The sequence below is a fragment of the Ovis canadensis genome, chromosome 3 (assembly GCF_042477335.2).
Source record: "Ovis canadensis isolate MfBH-ARS-UI-01 breed Bighorn chromosome 3, ARS-UI_OviCan_v2, whole genome shotgun sequence".
Lineage (NCBI taxonomy): Eukaryota > Metazoa > Chordata > Mammalia > Artiodactyla > Bovidae > Ovis > Ovis canadensis.
In genome coordinates, this window is record NC_091247.1 from 160,151,826 (window position 1) to 160,164,296 (window position 12,471).

Below are 12,471 nucleotides of genomic sequence, written 5' to 3' on the forward strand. Positions count from 1 at the left end.
TATTCCTAAAACTCAGTAATGTAGAAACTAACCAAAATGTTCTTCAAATTCACATGATCTGGAGTACTCTTTGATAAAGAATTCTAGTTTAACTTTGCTCTAATTAAAATAGGTATATCTTTAGAGTTACAGCATTAAATATAATTCGGATAAACAACTTTTGTCCTACCAGGGTTTACCATTCAAACAAATTTATGTCAATGCTTACAAAATTTGTCAGCAAGAAATGTAGCTGGGTATAATGGCCATCTTTCTAATGAAAGTTCCTTAATAGTCTAAAGATCATTGTTGGAAGAAAATAACTTAGATGTATGTAATTGAAATAAAAATGTAGGTCACCTTTTTAGCAATAATCATGTCTTATAGAATTTCTACTTAAAAATAGCTTCCCAAATCTCTGGTAACTTGAAATTTCAGAGTTTTGCTAAGTTAAACTAAATGATGGGAATTCATTGAATGTCTTGATCATTTCCAAATAAGAGAAAATACTGAAACAATGTTAATTACTAACCAAGTCTAAGGTTTACCTACTTTTAACCTCTTACTACAGTGGAACCAAAGATATTTGAGTCTCTTAGTAAACTTGGCTTTCAGCACATTGAAAAATTGTTCTGTGAGATAACATGTGCTTTTAAAGAAGTTTCCCTGGTGACTCGTATGGTAAAAAATCTGGCTGCAATGCAGGAGATCTGGGTTTGATCCCTAGGTTGAGAAGATCCCCCAGAGAAGGGAACGGCTACACACTCCAGTATTCTTACCTGGAAGATTCTATGGACAGAGGAGCCTGACCTATTCACAGGACTCAGAGAACTGGTTTATGAGATATGGAGCAAACCACCAACTCAGGGCTTCTCTCATAGCTCAGTTGGTAAAGAATCCACCTGCAATGCAGGAGACCCCAGTTCAATCCCTGGGTTGGGAAGATCTGCTGGAGAAGGGCTAGGCTACCCACTCCAGTATTCTGACTTGGAGAATTCCAGGGACTATAGTCCAGGGGATTGCAAAGAATCAGACATGTCTGAGCGACTTTCACTTTCATCAACTCAGGATAGGCTCAAACTTTCTTATGCCAGATGGCCCAAGATGTTAAAATATTCCACAATCTTACCAAATCTTAGAACAGATTTCCAGGGCTCCTGAGATCCCTGATCTATTTCCAGCACTGGACCTTTCAAGTTTAGGGCAACAGGTACCTACAGGATTTCACACTACTGCCTGTATAATTATTCTAGTTTTTGCTACTATAATCCAATTTACATGTGCAATTTCTAGTTACAACATGCCCTACACCTGAATTTTAGCATATCAGCTACCTAGGCCTTTAATGTCCTCACCATTGACTAGAATGCCTGGAATCACAGGGTAGATTGTAATATAAGCCCTGACAGTTGGCTTTTGTTTTGCAATGTAAATGTCTGATTTAAGCTTCCATTGCAAAGGCATCCACTTCAAAGAGGGCTGGGTTGAATAAACATTTTGCCAGTCACATGACTGAAGAGCCAGGACAGGGGAACTCTTCCTCCCCACCCTTTCCATCATCTGCCTCCCCTTGCCCCGACCCAGGCTCCTTTGCTCTAGAGATCCTGATTGATTTATATAACTGGCCACTTGGGCCACTTGTTTTTCTTTTTTCCCCATGCTTTAAATTCTAGCTCTTACATTTTAAACTCATCAGTAAAGAGTGAGCCCATGAAGCCCTAGGGTTGCACCCTCAATCCAATATAAAAGCAGAACCCCAGGCTGTGCTCACTCATTCTTTCTCTACCTACAACTCCACTGAGTGTCCTGGGGTATGCCTGGTATTCTCCAGGACTCATAAATAATGCACTTTTTGCTTCAAAATTTCCAGGTGGTTATTGCTGAGGGCGTATTGTAACCATTATAAGAACCACAAGGGTCTGGCCAGGTTTGGAAAAGGGAGATGTCTGTGGGAAACTTACTAGGGCCCAGGTGAGTAACTCTAGGCATTTCCAGCTGATAGGATTATCATTGATAGGCCTGCCTTCACAACATTCTCTGACTTTGCTTTCTAGTTATTTTGGCACCTTTCTACTCCCTTACCTTGTCAGAACAGTGCTGAGTTAAGTTCTTAAGAATTACTGACTTGTCCTGCTGTTCACTCCTGAAAATCTGTCTGGTTCCTGACCAGCCTGGATGGTAAGGGTGAGTGTGTTTTTGCTGAGAATGGTGGTGGTGGGGACCCTGCAGGGAGGGGAATTGCAAACCTTGAAATAAAAATGAGGTTCTCTAGCATCCAGAATTTGACAATGGTGTGATTCCACAACCAATCTAAAAATTAGGGTAAGTCTCAGGTAGGCCTGAGGATCTGATTTGCTTCCTAAATCTCTAGTCTCCTTATCCTATCATGCTCCATAAAAGCCCCTTACTTGCATAATGAATTTGTAGAGTAGCTTGGTTTAGAACCTATAATCACCTTTGGCCAATCCCTTTCCAGTTTGGTCCAGAACAAGGCTAGCCTCTGGGAGATATTGGATAGGAAGAGTTCTTTCCAGACTATTCTTTTATGTGGCATTTCTTCAGGTCTCACATTGAAATGGTTAAATTTCAATCACTTATGTAATACACAATAAACACTGGTAAGAAGTCATTACAGGATGCTTGTAAGCCTGTCCCAAGACTTTTTTTTTTTTAAACCAGCATCTTCTAGAAATCATTTCATTGTTAAGATCTGGGTAATGGTGGCAGTTTTCTGATAAAAAGGAGTCACAATTTGGGTATATGGCCCTTTTGTAAAAATCTCCTCTAATGGATTAAAAAAGTGATGATGAAAGAAATGGGAACGGTCATTCTGTAAATTTATGCGGTGACATCTGTCCTCTAGTTCTTGGAATTGCTGAGATGAACCCTGCCGTGTTCTAAAGAGGCAGTGGCGAGCACCACTGGGCAGTATAAGGTTAACTCAGATATGTGAACAAGAGCTAAAGTGGTGCCGACTGATGAGAACCAGTTAGTCTTCTAGAACAAGACAAACGAGCAGTGAAGAACAGGAGTAGCAGAAAAACATGAAGTTTTGGGAAAACCGTTTGACCCACTTCTACAGAGAGATAACCAGTGATGACAAAATAAGCCATTTTGGAGGGTCAGATAGAAATGCCTTTAGAATTAATGCTAAATGATGTTTTTTCATGGGAAGTTCCAAGGCAGTGGTTCTCAAACTTGAACAAACTCCAGAATAACAAGGACAGCTGCTAAAACATAGATTGATAAGGCCCTACCCCAGAATTTCTGATGCAGTGAGCATGGGAGAAGGCCTGAAAACTCAGATTTATAGCACTTTTCCCAGGTGATGCTGATGCTGTCATTTGGGGACCACACTCTGAGGAGCGCTGTTCTCAGGTACACTGCATGAAATTGCTGGCCTGTGAATTTTAGGATCCCAGAAGTATGACTCTTAAAGAATTGGCTGAAAAACAAAAGTCCTCATCACCTCGAGTCTCCTCTCAAAATGAACAAAATCAACACAACGAACCAAAAAATTAAACTAAAAACTTTTAATGACAAATAATACTATATTAAAACTCTTCTGTTAGAGATATTTAAAGGTGAGTCACCTGTTAGCAGTGGGGAAATGCCCCTAACATATCTCCCTGGAAACCAGTCCTTGATGACAGGGTAAGTCTCCAGTCAGTTTCTTTACCAGAAGCCCAGGCATCGACATGGTATCATTCCTGCATTTTCAGCTATAGAGTTATTGTGATGCAACTTGCCAGAGTCCATGTCTTAAGCACAAAAATACATACAAGCTGCTGAAGATCCTGCAGAGGTGAGGTGAAGGCAGAGTAATCCTGTAAGAGTTTCCCTTCTCTCCAACCTTTCGGATCCCAGGAGGCCTCTCTTGTCCTGAGGTATGGAGAGCGGATTGGATCCTACTCTCAGAGCCCCGCTTATGAAAGTCACACCAGATAAAGGCCCTCTCTACAAAGAGACACATCAGCTGGGTAAGGAGACAGAGCAGCCTGTGGCCAGCTCCAGTGGATGGTCTATGCATCTGTGATAAAAATAAGAGAAGTCTTTAGGAATCAGAGAGGCATTTTTATAAAGAAATTTTATTGAATAATTTCCATATACAATAAACATAGGAAAACGTCTTTAATGAAAATTTCATGTCATTTTTCAAAAGTTTTGAATTGCTTAGAGAAATATTATTACAAAGCTGTCTAAGGCAAAAGTAGTATTTGACTTTCAGAAAAAACACTAATCCCTTTCATCATACTCCATATTTTAAAGCAAGGCATATTCAATTCAATGAACATGGAGACTTTCAAACTGCTATGTCATTTGCATTGAGTTTAAATGTATCTATAGAGTGAAAAGTATGAACACATAGAAACATCTCCTAGTACAATACAAATTGTTGCCTTCTTCAGATTCATTCTACCTAAGTGTATGGACAGAACTTTTTTACACATCAGCAAAGAAACCTGTGTCTCCTAATGGTATAGGGAGGGCCTGAGTGCAGAGAGGGAAAGTCCCATGCATTTCCTGCGTTAAATGGTATAACTCCCACAGATCACATACACCTCACCATATTGACTCAGTTCATTGCACTCCATATCCTGCAAAAATAAATCTAGTGCTCGACAGCTGACATTATTGCTCACTTACATTTTAGTAATATATTTCTTTAACATAAGACAGAAATATACTGAAATTCAATACCACTTAAACTCAAAAGCAACCTGAAATTAAACCACATGCATACACCCCACTTTCTTTCTGCGATGGAGGTTGCATTTTTCTTAAAGTTGATGCTGGAAAATGTGGTAGAAGAAAACTGGCTTTTCTTGAAACAAAGACCAAGCATTAGAAGATGAGCTTTTTGAGGGGAATGTTAAGCCCTACAATAAAACTGGAGGAACAATGAGAATCCAGAATCTCTGTGGAGAGGGAGAAGCCCCTCGTTTATCTTCCTTGTCTAGCCCAACACTGTGGCTTATGTCCGGCAGACCCCAGGGCAGGCCACCACGTAAGGCAGGGAGCCATGCAAGAAGTGCTGTGTGAGCCTCCAAAGGATGGACCACACGAGGGACGGACATCTCCTGGGAGACCTGTGTCTTTAGGGATCCATGGATTGCTGGGAAATGCTGGGACTCCTTCTGTGAGGTCAGAAAAGACTTCTAAGATAGTCTAGACGCTAAGACTTCAAGGGTTTTAAATTCAGGGTCTTAGGGGAATGAAACCTGTGAACTCCAGAGTGACCCCAGGACCTGAGGTACCACATCTGGGAGCCGAGGGAGGAAGGGCACAATGGGCCTGGAATGGCCAAGGTGTGGCCCTGTGACAGTGAAGATCACAGGAGGTCAGGGCCTCACCAGGTGGCACGTGGAGGGACACAGAAGGACGTGGGCATGACCGCACTGACACTTGGATTGATCACAACTTTTCATTTTAGTGTCTCATTATTTCTTTAAGATTGTCACATGTTTCTCTTTCTTATTTTTGGTCTTGGTGCTGATAAGGAAAGATGTCAGTTTTCATAAGCTTTCAAAAATTTACAAAATATTATTTTTTAAAAGCTACACTTTGGGCTTAGCACTCAGGGCTACAAACACAATATGTATCAGTCATACACTGTACCTTCACACCTGGCGGCAATACCAACGTGTATCACCATTGCTCAGAGCCATAAAAACCTTACTGTGCTCAATGACATCCATCCCACCAGACTAAATGTTATACAGCAACCGAGCCGAGCCAAGCTTCTTAGAGTAAAACCAGCCATCTTGCTACAAAGAAAAATTTCTGGCTCTTGGCCCAACTGTTTCCATACCAATCAGCTAAGTCAACCCCTCTCTGCTTCTTTCCATTTCAAATGCCTGGGCTTCGGCCTTTGAGGCAATTAGAACCAGATCAGTTTAATTTTACAACACTGATCTTAATTGTACAGCAATACAGTAATTTTCCCCTGAGAGTGTCAATTATTTTACAAATATTCCAAGTCCGCATTTATACATAAAGAATAGGCATGGAGAGGCTGAGCAAATAGCTTGTCCCTTGTCACACAGCAGATTAGTGTCAAGGGTGGGACGTGAGCTCCCGGCTGTTTCTATTTTAAGCCCCAACATCCTCTAGGAGGTCACCTGGCCCTGTGCACAGGGTCCCCATCCTCACCACTGCCAGGCTCTACTGGTGACTTGCGGTCAGCTCTTCTGCAGGGCTCTGGACATCTACCCCCAGGCTTCCTCCTCAGCCTTCTCTGCTTTCTCTCTTATTCTCTTGCCTTAATGAAGTGTGTTGTTCCCAATATTTTATTTTACATGGGGAATTCACCAAAATGCCCTTCCAGCTGCAGCTGGTATTAGGTGTGGAGGGACAGACTTACAAAAGGCAATGGCAGACATTCTTCTTTTGTGAACTTTGGACAAAATGGGGCTCAACATTTTATAGTTATCTTACATTCTGATGTTTTCAAGGAAAAAATAAAAATAAAGGCCTAACCATGAGGTAATGTTTACTTCTCTGCCACAACACTCAGGGCACCCCCTCAGATCTGGCAACAATTTAACACAAGGAAAGACTTTAGACCTTCACACCCTTTTAGTGAGAATAAATGACCTTAGCTCAAACTTTCCACAAAGCTGAGAAGTCTCCTAAGACATCACTCCATCCTTATCTTAGGTGGATCTGCACAAACGCCTCCAGCCATGTGTCTCACAGGTCTCAACATCCCCACCACCCCTCAGCCCTGGTCTCCGCTTTGCAGAGCAGACCTTGATTTTCTTTTCTGGAGACCGAGCACCTTATGCCTCTTAAACAAGGGGGCGGAAAATAAAAAAAAATCAAAGGAAGCTATGTGGGCGAAGAAAATAATGCCAAATGCTACGTAAGTGGATTGTAAAGAAGTTTCTCGAAGCTATCTCTGAGTTCACTCAAGATCTGCAGTTCCCCATCTAGTCAACAGCAAAATGCATGGATGGCCAGGGCCTCTGTTTAAGCAAGAAGAAAAATACCAATAGCATAAAACTGCCCTTCTAGTTTTGAAAAAATAGATTTGAGAAAAATGCTATGGGATTCGCTTTAATAAGCTGTGCATTAAGTACACTTGTTTCTTCTGTCGCCACCTCCGGCCGCTTCTCTACAGCTCCGTCTTGTCACCAGGGGCCAGGCTGCCCCCTGCACTGTCCCCCTGGGGGCCACTGCTCTCTGCAGCGGTGAAAGACAAGGATGCCGAGTTTATGCAGTATCTTTTGCCGGTTGGACGAGGTCCGTCGTCGAAAATGTGCCCGAGGTGAGCACCGCACTGCAACAGAAGAACAAACTGTAGGTCAACAGTGTGTACAAAGCAGGCTTTGAGGGGAACTCGCAGTCAGCAGCTTAAATGGATGACCAGCCTGTGGAGAAATGATGGAGACCCTCGTGGATGATTTCTAATCTGCCTGTCAATAGCTACAAAGATGGTTTCTGGCAGGCTTTGCACCACATGCTGAGAATAAAAAACACTAGAATTGTGCATATCAGAAATTATTTAGGAGCCACTGTAGTTTTTGATCTGTGAAGCCGCTCAGCCAGCTGAAAAATGACTGCAGTAATTTCATGAATTGAGTTGACCCTTGATCTCCCCTTGTAAGAAACATGGCAGAATAAAATCTCCACCCCCTCCCACCAGCATTGCTTTTGGCTTTGGATGGATGGGTTTCAGATATGCAGAAGTCCACTGTAGAAGATACTGTGTAACTGGCCGTGACAGAGGTGTTGTTTGCTTTCATGGGCAGTAAAACTTAATATCAGAAAAGCATTGGATGTTCTTAGAGCCCAGTAAAGCAATGGCAGGGTGCAACAGATTTACGTTATGGTCACCAGGACTGCAGCGTGGCGAATGGAAATGTCACTAGTCCACTAGTCTGGCCTTGGATAGGTGGGTACCAGGAGGGTTGCTTTCCTGCATGAACTGGATCATGTGGAGAAGAACAAGCTGTCGAGCTCAATCCATGCTACTGACTATCCCCAAAGCGGGAAGGAGAAGAGGCGGAGAGTCCAGACAGAGGCAGAAGGAGGGATGGTTGGTTATGATGGTGTTTAGGAGAAATCCAGCCCAGAGAAAGTGTCTCCAAATAGGCTGGCTCACCTGTCTGCTGCTGAGTGCAGCTCCAGGAGACAACCGCACAGGTCACACTTACTATCTCCCAGGGTAGTAAGGGACAGGGTAAAGGGTATGGAGACATTGCTGCTGCTGCTAAGCTGCTTCAGTCGTGTCCAACTCTGTGTGACCCCATAGACGGCAGCCCTTAGCGCACATTTAAACAGGCTACAAAAACATATCGTTTGTTTGTTATGTAACAAAGAAATCAAAGCCTGGGGCAAGTGACCCCCATTTATTCAATCCACAAATATTTACGGAATACCCACTTTATGCCAGGTACTGTCCCAGACTCCAGAGGTACAGGCAGTAGCCTCGTGGAACTTACATTCCACTGGTAGAGACAGAAAACACAAAGGTAATAAGGAACCGTAAGCACAGTAGGTGGAAATAAACACTCAGGAGCAAACAAACAAACAAACCCACGAAAACTAAAACAGAGAGAAAGTGATACAGATTGTCAGATTGGGAGCTGACAGTTTAGGTGAGGTGGTCAACGGTAGTTCTCCCAGGGTAACTTTGGGATGAGAACCTGGAGGAAGTGAAGAAGCAGATCTGGGGAGAACATTTCAAGCAGATGGAGGAGTCACAATTTAGGGAAGAATATGCGAGAAGGGGCATAGAGATGATTTATTAATTCTTCTCACTGTGCTCATTTGGTATATAAAACACTTATCCACTGCAGGGAAAGAAAGCAGGACTTGACAGGGGAATGGGGTTTTCTGTCCCTCCATACCAAACGGAGACAATGAGAGAGAGGTGAAGGATGGTGCTTATTACAATGGAAAGGACTAGAATCTGTTTCCCCATTGAAAGTGCTAAGCTCCATTCTCGAGGGCTCTCTATTATTAATAAATAGCACAAATAGCAACTTCGACTATATGGCACTTTCATGTTAAAAGTGCATTCTTATTTTACTGCCAACATACTGTGTCAGCTTATTAAAGAACTAAAAATGAACCCTGAACTGATTTGATCTATTGCCTGGAAAATATGAAACAGGCCTAAAAAACAAATCTTGCATTATTTTTCCACATTTTATGCAGGTTTAGGTAATATCAAGGCTGACAGCTCAGATTGCTTTTCCTTTCTATAAACAATTGAGGCCAAATTTTCAGGCATCAGCAGCTAAGATGCACCAGTGAAAATACATATGCTTACCCAGTGGACACAGGAAAGCACCTATTTCTGCCTGCCAAAACAGTCAGTGTGCAGGCCAACAGGAACTGGTGCTCTCGGTGACCAGTACGTGTGCACAATTACTGATCTCACATGCAGCTCCAGCACTTTGATCACTTGGCATCTGAGAGGTGGAGTTTTCACATAAAAGCCTCAGATTGATTTTTTTTTTTTTTTTTACTGAGAGAATGCAGTTATCTGGGCAAAAATAAATGATAGCGCCTTTATTAATCATCTCAGGCATATTTAGCGAATGGTTCTATTTATCTTACTTCAAAAATAAAGCATAGCAATGGTATACTTAAAGCCATTTTTTAGTATTTAGTGCCCAGATCATTCATTCCCCAAATTAGAGTAATTTAATCTATTGGACTTGAGTTGGTTATCAGCCTGCAGTTTCAGTTGCTAAGTCTGACACTAGTTTTTTTGTTAAACAGTAAGAAAAACACAGATTCTAGATGTCCCTAATCCAGGCAAGAGAAAATGGGAGGGAGGTGAGGAGGAGAAATTATAATTGGGAAAAGGCAACAAAAATCATTCGCAAACAACTGTATGGGTTGGCGATGGGATGGGGTAGGGAAATCCTCAGAAAAGATGTGGGTCCCCTAAAAATAAGAGTGATTGCTTCATCATGCTTGCACAAGATGTTCTGGAAGATTCACTCTAGGCTCACGTAAGTGAGGGAGGACCAGTACAGTACAGTGTTAGTCGCTCAGTTGTGTCTGACTATTGGGAACCCATGGCCTGTAGCCCACCAGGCTCCTCTAGCCATGGGATTCTCTAGGCAAGAATACTGGAGTGGGTCACCATTTCCTTCTCCAGAGGATCTTCCCAACCCAGGGGATGAACCCAGGTCTCCTGTACTCCAGGCAGATTTTTTACGGTTTGAGCAAAGTGTTCATTTATATCTGTGCCACCACATACATGAGCCTCCCTGGTGGCTGAGTTTTTTAAGACTCTGCCTGCAATGTAGGAAACCTGGGTTAGATCCCTGGGTAGGGAAGATCCCCTGGAGAAGGAAATGGCAACCCACTCCAGTGTTCTTGCCTGGGAAAACCCCACAGACAGAGGAGCTTGGCAGGCTACAGTCCATGGGGTCATAAGAGCTGGACACAACTTAGAAACTGAACTACCATCGCCACCATATACGTGCCCATCTGGCTGCCTGTAAAGTTGTAAGACCATTTGCCTGAAGGAAGCCTAACCACACAGTACCATTTCTGCTTCCTCCCAGGAACACCCAGTCTCCCATAAAAGTTCAGCTCAGTTCAGTCACTCAGTTGTGTCCGACTTTGTGACCCCATGGACTGCAGCACGCCAGGCCTCCCTGTCCATCACCAACTCCCGGACCTTATTCAAACTCATGTCCATTGAGTCAGTGATGCCATCCAAACATCTTCATCCTCTGTCATCCCCTTTTCATTCTGCCTTCAATCTTTCCCAGCATCAGGGTTTTTTCCAATGAGTTGGATCTTCTCATCAGGTGGCCAAAGTATTGGAGCTTCAGCATCAGTCCTTCCAATGAATATTCAGGACTGATTTCCTTTAGGATTGACTGGTCTGATCTCCTTGCAGTCCAAAAGACTAGTACTCAATTTCTTTTAAAAGTGCACAAAGCTTGAAGGCTCCTCCCTGAGGGGAACGCACATGGAGCCCATTCTTTCCACCTTCTACCCCTGGCGGAAGGCTGGGATGATGAATGGAAGTTGTCAGTGACACACTGTTTCTTTAGCTGCCTGCGAGCTCTGCCTCCCCTGCCCCAGCCAACTGGCAATGTGTTGGGCTCTCTCAGCACACCTGGTTGTAACTGAAACAAACTGGTTGCCCGATGAAGAAATCTCTGAAACCTGCTGTTAAGGATTTATTTCAGGGTAGCATCTTCGGTGTGCATTTTGAAAGTTGTTTTAAGGTAGTTATGTATTTCTTTCTTTTATAGGTAAAATACAAACTATGACAGAATATTCTAGCTCTCATTCTGAGGAAGCATGAGATAAGCATTGTTCAAAAGAAAACTTTTAATTCCCACAGGAATCCTTTATCACCTAAGCCTCTCACTCAGAAAAACTGGCAACTAAAGAACCTGCAGAGAACAAAAGGAAAGGACGCCCACCCCAACCCCCACATCCAAAAAAAGTGATTGGGCATCAAATTTAACATAATTCCTTAAAATCTGACTGCAATTCTCAATTGTGTGCATAAGAAATACAAATAGTGCATTGAACCCAGTTACATATTTCTGCACTGATGTATTTCCAACTGTCTTAGAGGGTTTTCTCCCAGCTATTCCTAGGATGTTTTAGGCTTTATTGTTGTCATTTTCTCTTAAGTGTTTGATCTACAAGATGAAGTGGTTTCAAAGCTGGGCTTTTACACTTGGGCGCATGGGGTAGGATGGGAAGGAGAAAAGAGTTTTAAGAAGAAAAGCAATTGACTTTGCCAGTAGTATCCTGTTTTCTCCCACCGTTATTGAAGACACTTGTGCGTAAGTAGGGCTCTTTTCTTCTGTGCCTGTGATATTAATCTTTTGCCAAGGAAAGGTTTGTGAAGTCACCAGTTTAGCATTATGATTTTACTGAAAGATCAAGAAAAAGAGAGAGGGGGCTGTGAGTCTGAAACCCTATTGTAACACATGGGTATCTTTAATCATCAGCAATATATGAGTTGTCATCTGCAAAAGATTAATAAAGTTTGGGGTTTAACCCAAAACTGTTCAACTCTTGAAAAATACTTTGTGTTGGTGGATATTTACCTTTCTGTTGATTTGGCTGACTTAGAACAAATTAATAATGATCTAAAACAAACTAAGGGACTCTACCATAGATTCAAACAGTAATAGCTGCAGTCATAAACAGAGTCCAGCTTGGGTAAACTCAGGCTTCTGGTGGTTTCCTCAAAGATTATTACAAAATGTTCGGTGATTTATTGGTCTCCCATTTGCTGCAGACATAGAAACTTGATCTAAAGAAGGAAGAATTCCCCAAGTATTTCCAGGAGGGACTTATCTTGCTGAACTGCAGCTTATATCATGCAAATCTTACCTCTTTCCACTGAATTTAAATTCCTGACAATGTTGCTTAACAGGCTGGGGTTGGAGGTTTAGGGAGACGCTGTCAAGCAATTATTGATAGTCATCAGTGAAACTGGATTAGAAGCAACATATTTTTATCATTAACTAAAAATGTAAGTTATATAAA

At 42.4% G+C, this 12,471-nt stretch overlaps 1 protein-coding gene across 2 annotated transcripts in view; it reads right to left on the reverse strand.

Moving 5' to 3' along the window:
* Positions 1 to 4,050: 4,050 nt before the first annotated feature.
* MSRB3 (methionine sulfoxide reductase B3) overlaps positions 4,051 to 12,471 on the reverse strand; it is a 183,466-nt gene continuing 175,045 nt past the window's right edge. For both annotated transcript variants that reach the window (XM_069584718.1, XM_069584719.1), the window contains exon 7: positions 4,051 to 7,261. In XM_069584718.1, the coding sequence (XP_069440819.1) occupies positions 7,097 to 7,261 (165 nt within the window). In that variant the 3' untranslated portion in view covers positions 4,051 to 7,096. The remainder of the gene's footprint in view (positions 7,262 to 12,471) is intronic.